Here is an 8,408-nt window from a genome sequence, read left to right as displayed (position 1 = left end):
CTAGTGGTGACTGTATAATCTGTATATAGTGAGCTCCCTCTAGTGGTGGCTGTATAATCTGTATGCAGTGAGCTCCCTCTAGTGGTGGCTGTATAATCTGTATGTAGTGAGCTCCCTCTAGTGGTGGCTGTATAATCTGTATGTAGTGAGCTCCCTCTAGTGGTGGCTGTATAATCTGTATGCAGTGAGCTCCCTCTAGTGGTGGCTGTATAATCTGTATGTAGTGAGCTCCCCCTAGTGATGGCTGCAGGCATTTTTTTTTTCATATTTAGAAGTTTATTTTTGCAAGTTTCAGCAATAAAAAAAAAAATCACAAGTTTTTTCTTGTAGTGCATCTTTAATGGCACAGCACACATCCCTTTAACCAGAAATTTCATTTGCTCACCAAATCAGGTCGCTGCGGACAGCGGCGAATAAAGTAAACGGGATAAGACACTGCTGAAAAAACCCGATCCTTCTCAGAATTACGCCAAGGATTAGCAGGAGAAACCAAATGCCGAGTCCTATGTTAGTCCCTGTTCACACACAGAGTCCTGGCACCTGCGCCGCTTTTATCTTTTTTTAAAATGGGCACAGGCAACAGAGGAAAGAAGGACAAATAAAAACAAAAAAAATCTAAAAAAAATAAAAAGCCAAAACATGTTTGCGATGGTTTGTTACATTAAAATAAAGCAATAGTGTAAAGAAAACCTCCGGCCGTTTTGTGTTTGCAGCTCCTCAGCGGATCAAACCAATGGGACAGATAGAATGACATTTACTACGAGCTTAACTAAAGGACTTTTTTTTTTTTTTTTTTTTAGGAAAGGGGGTGTGGCTTGTCCAGAAGGGGCGTGGCATCTCTGTATGGTCTATTAGTAAACCCGCCCCAAGTGTCCATGTAGTCAGAACTTGGGGACACATAACAGAGGGGCGTACCATGAAGCGCCGGGGCCCCTCTCAATTTGACATCTTTAATGGGCGTCTCCGTGGCTCAGGAATATCCTTCGCCCCTCCTGTCTCTGACCCAGGCAGCGAGCTTTGCTCAGATTTCGCACGGCCCTGTCGCAATGACATATGGCGCATGCGCAGAACAGCTCTGGTTCTGGGGTCTCAGATTCAGCCGGACTGCGCCTGCGCCGGGTATCATTGTAGCGGAACAAACATGAGGGGAGCGGGCGAGATCGGAACGGTCATGAGACGGGAGGGGATGGAGGGCGCTCCTGAGCAGAGGGGAGTCACTTTTAGACAATCAGGACGTGATTGGTTTGTCTGTAAACAGCCGCCATATTGTAAGTGCGCGCATTGTAATATCTGACGTATGATAGTGGGGTATTAATACAATGTCTGGACTGTAGTAAGACCTCACCCGTAAATGTAATGCACTACCTTGACCAGCAGGTGGCGGGACTAACTATGCAGGCAAAGACTGTACAACAGATGAGCTGCAATAGCACAATCTGGCCACTACACAGTGTATGGCGCTGTCTGCTTATGGCTCCATACACCGTGCAGGTCGCAGATGATCAGTGGGGACGTCAGAGATCGGATCCGTCATCAATATCTAGTCGTGGACAATGGGGGATGGGGAGAGCCAAGGCTCCCTATGGATTCATTTCATTGAAAACAAGGCTCAGGACGATGCCCATACATGGAGCTGGCACCAAAGGGTTAAAGTAAAGGGGAAAGAAAAAAAACAACAACTTGCAATCCTTAAATCGGGCTGATGAGCCGGGGTCCCGTCCTGCTGGGGGGGGAGGGGAGACCCTCTGAGCTTGGGTGTCAGCTCCTTACAGTCTATGTTGTCGCGGCCGCTCTTCTCAGCCCTTGATGACGGCGATGGGGCGCAGCTTGATGGCTTTCTTGCTGATTCCGGCATCGTGGCAGGTGTTCACCACGTCCGTGACGTTCTTGTAAGACTCCGGAGCCTGAGGGGTTAACAAGACATGGGAGTCATCCAGCAGAACGTGACAGTCACGTGGAGATAAGCGGTGCCACTAAGTTGCCCCTTATCTCTTCCTGCAGAACTAATCTGCCACAGCCACTGACTGACACGTAGAATTCTCAAAGATGTTCTGCAGCAGCAGAGGGATTATAATGACTTTTCCCCACGATTTTTAAGATCTTCAAGGCGCAGTCCAAGATTAGAAAATCCTGTCTGCTTTCTTTCATACACAGCGCCACTTCTGTCCACAGGTTGTGTCAAGTATTACAGATGAGCTCCACTGCAGTGAATGAGGCTGAGCTGCAGTACCACTTATAAACTGTGGACAGGTGTGGCGCTGTTTGTCAAGCAATGCTTTTATAATCCTGGATCATTCTTTTAATGTGTTACCTTTAATATTTTTCATGAATGCAAATGAATTTTAAGATTTTTTTTTGGACATTTTATCCGTTTTTTTCATAGTTAGTTGCTTAAGGACCTTTGATGACGACATTACAGGTCCTTAGGCAACAGCAGGGATACAGGGTGGAGTCTGGAATGGAGTAATTTAAATTAGTTGTGTTGTGGATCCAGTAGGTGGCGCTGTCTCGGGAATGTTAGCTGTGGCTCCGCCCACCAGCCCATTATAGCACACACCCGGAGCTTCGGCATGTCTAGGTGATGCATTGATGATGTAGATGCCAACTCTACGTACCCTATATGCAACCCTAAGCCGACTGGTGTGCCTCATAGGAACAGTCACAGGAGACAGCGCCACCTACTGGATCCTACCCTAAGTGTAGCAGTCAAGAGCTGTGTATGTGTCAATGTGATTGCTTAAGGACCTCTGATGATGTAACCATAGGTCCTTAATCATCTGGGTAGTTCTGATAATCTTGATGAAGTGACCACTCACCTCTTCCATGACCAATTTCGGGGAGGCCACCCGGATGGCGATGCCCAAGTCAGCCAGCTTGTCCAGCACATCTTGGAAATCCAGGTTGCGCCTAGATTTTGCTCTGGACAGTGCCCGGCCCTGAAGGAGAGAACGAAGATTTCAGTGATGTCCGGCTTCGCCATCCCAACATAATGTGAACAGGAAGAAGACGCTACTCACGGCTCCGTGGCAGGTGGTACCGAATGTCTCTGACATGCCTTGCTCAGTGCCGGTCAAAACATAGCTACAGGTTCCCATAGTGCCGCCGATCAGCACTGGCTGACCAGTCAACTGCAGGGAGGAGAGCAAGGATTATATTAGGTCAACCGGATTTTACAGCTGGAGCTACAAGATGACACCTGACTTATGTTTAATGCACACCTGACGATCCACATTTTAGCAGTTCTCCCTGAGCTGCTGGGTGTAGACAAGCTGCTATGTCATCTCCTATACACTGCACACAGGCAGTAGAGGAGAATCTGCTCCATAATGCTCTAATTCTCAGTTCTCCCTCAGCTGGTGGGTGGAAACAAGCTGCTATAATGTCTCCCATACACTACACACAGGCAGTAGAGGAGAATCTGCTCCATAACTCTCTAATTCTTGGTTTTCCCTGAGCTGTGGGCTGGATACAAGCTGCTATAATGTCTCTCCTACACTACACACAGGCAGTAGAGGAGAATCAGCTACAAAGCTCTCCAATTCTTAGTTTTCCCAAACCTGGTAAGGACAGACTTAATGTCATGAGGTCTGTCATAAGCTGCACACAGGCCGTAGAGGAGAATCTGCTCAATTACTCTCTATTTTCAGTTTTCCCTGATCTGGTAAGTACAGACTAGCTGTTATGACGTCCCCAAACACTGTACACAGGCCATAGATGAGAATCTGCTCCATAACTCTCTAATTCTCAGTTCTTCCTGAGTTGGTGGGTGGAGACAAGCTGATATACAGTGTACACAAGCGGTAGAGGAGAATCTGCTCTATTACCCTGTTATTCTCAGTTTGATATGACGTCTCCCATTCACTGCACACAGGTCGTAAAGGAGAATCTGCTCCATAACTCTCTAATTCTCAGTTCTTCCGGAGCTGGTGGGTGGAGACAAGCTGGTGTCTCGCATACAGTATACACAAGCGGTAGAGGAGAATCTGCTTTATTACCCTGTTATTCTCAGTTTTCCCTAAGCTGGTAAGCACAGACTAGCTATTATGACGTCTCCCATTCACTGCACACAGGCCATAGAGGAGAATCTGCTCCATAACTCTCTAATTCTCAGTTCTTCCAGAGTTGGTGGGTGGAGACAAGCTGATATACAGTGTACAGAAGCGGTAGAGGAGAATCTGCTCTATTACCCTGTTATTCTCAGTTTGTTATGACGTCTCCCATTCACTGCACACAGGCCGTAGAGGAGAATCTGCTCCATAACTCTCTAACTCTCAGTTCTCCCTGAGCTGGTGGTGCTGTGGGGGTCTCACCTGGTAATCCACAGCGATCAGCGGGTGATGCGGTGGGAACGCCCGTGTGGATCCCTTCCTGTGAACGAGCAGAGTCTTCTCCTTCCCGTCCACCACGTGCTGCTCCACCTTGGCAATGTTGTGCGACACGTCGTAGATCACGTGCATGTCCAGGTCGTCGGGGGTCGTGTTGAAGACTTTGGCAAACGCCTGAGATCAAGACAGAACTGACTGAGCGCCCACTCCGAGCCCAGGATTAACCCCCTCAACCCCGTGCTGTAGAGAACCTACCTGTCTTGTGAGGAACGTCATGGAGGAGCGGTTCACCCAGGCGTAGTTCCCGGCGGCGGCCATGCCCTTCAGATAGTCCTGCCCCTCCTGAGAGGAGATCCTGGCGCACGCCAGCTGCCGATCGTTCACAATGATTTTATCCCGTTTCATGGCTTTCTCCATCGCGACCAGCGCGTCTACGAGGAAGAACGGGGGTAAGTGGCTGATAACAGAGAACAATAGACAGACATCTGTCCCCACCACGTACCTGTCGCCACCTGGTGGCCGAGCCCGCGGCTGCCGCTGTGAATCATCACGCACACCTGCCCCTTGTGGTCAATGCCCATTTTTTTGGCGGCGTATTCGTCATAGATTTCGTCCACCACCTGGATCTCGGCGTAGTGGTTACCGGCCCCCAGGGTGCCAAGCTGCAAGCAAAAAAGTAGCGCCATCATGAGCTACTCCAGTCACATCCAGAGCTGCAACCACAATCATGCTGCTTTCTATATACAATGTATCTGAGCTTTATCGCCAATCTGGAGGAGAACGACTAAATCGCTGGTGCAGCTCTGGATGTGAATGGAGAAGACACCAACAGAAACCTCCAACCTTAAATGAAGGTGCCCTGTTCTTTCATATAAAAAGTGGTACAGTCCAAGCTCTGGCCACCCCTGTAGTAACATAGGTGGACCATCCGTGTACCTGGGGCAGGCCCCGCTTTTTGGCCTTGGAGGAGACCTTGCTGGGGTCGGCTTGCAGCATCCTGCCATACTCCTCGCAGTGTTCTTTGTCCTCGGCCCACGCGTACCCTTCCCTGAGGGACCAGTCCACTCCCATCTCCAAGGCTTCTTCTAGGTCCCTAGAGGAAAAGGACGGACAGATGAGCGCCCCCTAGTGACATCAGATGGGGTGCAACACTTTGAATGCTTAAGGGGGCCACAGACTGATGACATCATCTTCACTGGTCACATGGCTCTTCGCTTATTACCGAGCACAGCGCCATCACTGTATAGTGGCTGTACTTGGTATTGCAGCTCAGCCCCATTCATTGGAATGGGACTGAGCTGCTGCATGCGACCAATGCATATAATGTCACTGGCCTGAGAAGAGGAAGTAGAGCTCACCCCCTGCTCTCGGATAACCCCTTTAAGTCTCCCCAACATACTTGGCGCTCATGGGGATCACCCCCTTGGATCCCACTCCGACGGGAATGTGGTCAAACATAGACTGGGCGAGCTGCTCCTTCACCGGCTGCACGTCTCCCTCGTCCATATTGGTGCGAAGCAGGCGGACGCCGCAGTTAATATCGAAACCGACGCCCCCTGCAGGACAAGGAGAGAAAAGACAGCTGAGCAGAACGTCACATCCGTAGTTGGATTACTATACAATATACAGTGCTATGTAGTGAAGTAAACCAAACACCCAGACTCTTCGAAAAGCCGATCCTCGAGGGTCCTGGGTGCTGGACCGCTGCTGATCGAAGAATAGGTCATCAATTATTAAGCCTTGTCAATCCCTTTAAGACAAGTACCTGGGGAGACGACCGCATCGGGATTATCCATATCAAAGGCCGCCATGTTTCCAATGGCAAAACCGTAGCCGGAGTGAACGTCAGGAAGGCCGATGGATCTCTGCAGGGCGGGAAAAGATCAATGTAAAGATGGCGGCAACACCTATAGCAATGCAGCGCCCCCTGTCCCCGCACACAGGCTATATCACCGCTCTTACATGCACTATTCCAGGTAAAGCCGCCACGTTCCCGATCTGCTTCATGGCCGGGAGAAAACCGCCAGCGGCTAAAGTGAGAAATAGAAGAAAAAAATATTCAGCGAGAACAGAAGTAGCAGAGCCGAAAGTGTCATGTACAGAGGAGAATACAGACACAGACACTATGTCTGCCAACGTACCGCCACCGCGACAGGCGTTCCTCAGCTCCTCAAACATCAACTTCTCCAGGGGGTCATTTACATAGAAGACGCCTTCTACCTGAGCACGACAGAGACAAGATAGAGAGGTTATATATATACCCGATAACACAGAGTATATATAGAATAGACCGACATGGACAATCCTGTATTATACTCCAGAGCTGCACTCACTATTCTGCTGGTACAGTCACTGTGTACATACATTACATTAATTATCCTGTATTATACTCCAGAGCTGCGCTCACTATTCTGCTGGTGCAGTCACTGTGTACATACATTACATTACTTATCCTGTATTATACTCCAGAGCTGCGCTCACTATTCTGCTGGTGCAGTCACTGTGTACATACATTACATTACTTATCCTGTATTATACCCCAGAGCTGCGCTCACTATTCTGCTGGTGCAGTCACTGTGTACATACATTACATTACTTATCCTGTATTATACTCCAGAGCTGCGCTCACTATTCTGCTGGTACAGCCACTGTGTACATACATTACATTACTTATCCTGTATTATACTCCAGAGCTGCGCTCACTATTCTGCTGGTACAGCCACTGTGTACATACATTACATTACTTATCCTGTATTATACCCCAGAGCTGCGCTCACTATTCTGCTGGTGTAGTCACTGTGTACATACATTACATTACTTATCCTGTATTATACTCCAGAGCTGCGCTCACTATTCTGCTGGTGCAGTCACTGTGTACATACATTACATTACTTATCCTGTATTATACTCCAGAGCTGCGCTCACTATTCTGCTGGTACAGTCACTGTGTACATACATTACATTACTTATCCTGTATTATACTCCAGAGCTGCGCTCACTATTCTGCTGGTGCAGTCACTGTGTACATACATTACATTACTTATCCTGTATTATACTCCAGAGCTGCACTCACTATTCTGCTGGTGCAGTCGCTGTGTACATACATTACATTACTTATCCTGTATTATACTCCAGAGCTGCGCTCACTATTCTGCTGGTGCAGTCACTGTGTACATACATTACATTACTTATCCTGTATTATACTCCAGAGCTGCGCTCACTATTCTCCTGGTGCAGTCACTGTGTACATACATTACTTATCCTGTATTATACTCCAGAGCTGCGCTCACTATTCTCCTGGTGCAGTCACTGTGTACATACATTACTTATCCTGTATTATACCCCAGAGCTGCGCTCACTATTCTGCTGGTGCAGTCACTGTGTACATACATTACATTACTTATCCTGTATTATACTCCAGAGCTGCACTCACTATTCTGCTGGTACAGTCACTGTGTACATACATTACATTACTTATCCTGTATTATACTCCAGAGCTGCACTCACTATTCTGCTGGTGCAGTCACTGTGTACATACATTACATTACTTATCCTGTATTATACTCCAGAGCTGCGCTCACTATTCTGCATTACATTACAGCGCCCCCTAGCATTGATAATACAGGGACTATAAGGCCTTCTGTGCAGTCAGTTGCTGATCCAGCTGTTCTATGTCCAGGCTGTGCCGCCATGCTGGGGCTTGTGCTCCCTCTCTATAAGGACCTGCATATTGGGGACGAAGCCTTTCCGGATCCTCCAGCAGTTCTTGTGGATCTTGTCCAGATACTGTAACTCGTCATTGTAGCTGCGGCTCATGGTGACAGCTCCTCGCACACACTGCCAACCGGCACCGGAACGGCCTCGACGTCACTTCTGGAGGACCCGACTCCGTCTCCTTTTTGCCACACTCTTAAAGATGGCCGCCAGAGCCTGACAGCGCGTAGGGCGTGACGTCATTCCGCAAGTTATTAATCTCCAATTCAGTTTTAGGAGCACTTCCGCCACACTCCAACATGGCTGCCAAAGAACGATGGTCACGTCGGGCGTCTTTTAGTCATGTGATATGATGTCATCCCGCTCTTT

The 8,408-nt window shown here is 48.5% G+C and overlaps 1 protein-coding gene across 1 annotated transcript; it reads right to left on the bottom strand.

Annotated features, from left to right (window-relative positions):
* Positions 1 to 323: 323 nt before the first annotated feature.
* Positions 324 to 8,214, bottom strand: RTCB (RNA 2',3'-cyclic phosphate and 5'-OH ligase). The gene is made up of 12 exons (XM_075275259.1): positions 8,049 to 8,214; positions 6,467 to 6,545; positions 6,288 to 6,355; positions 6,091 to 6,190; positions 5,725 to 5,881; positions 5,262 to 5,418; positions 4,828 to 4,987; positions 4,581 to 4,756; positions 4,311 to 4,499; positions 3,018 to 3,128; positions 2,817 to 2,936; positions 324 to 1,904 (listed from the first exon to the last, which is right to left on the bottom strand). The coding sequence occupies exons 1-12, from the start codon at positions 8,139 to 8,141 to the stop codon at positions 1,797 to 1,799; spliced, it is 1,518 nt and encodes a 505-aa protein (XP_075131360.1). The 5' UTR covers positions 8,142 to 8,214; the 3' UTR covers positions 324 to 1,796.
* Positions 8,215 to 8,408: the final 194 nt, after the last annotated feature.

This window comes from Leptodactylus fuscus, chromosome 5, assembly GCF_031893055.1.
Source record: "Leptodactylus fuscus isolate aLepFus1 chromosome 5, aLepFus1.hap2, whole genome shotgun sequence".
Classification (NCBI taxonomy): Eukaryota; Metazoa; Chordata; class Amphibia; order Anura; family Leptodactylidae; genus Leptodactylus; species Leptodactylus fuscus.
Note: the sequence above shows the minus strand (reverse complement) of the source record. Positions and strands in the feature narration are given on the sequence as shown.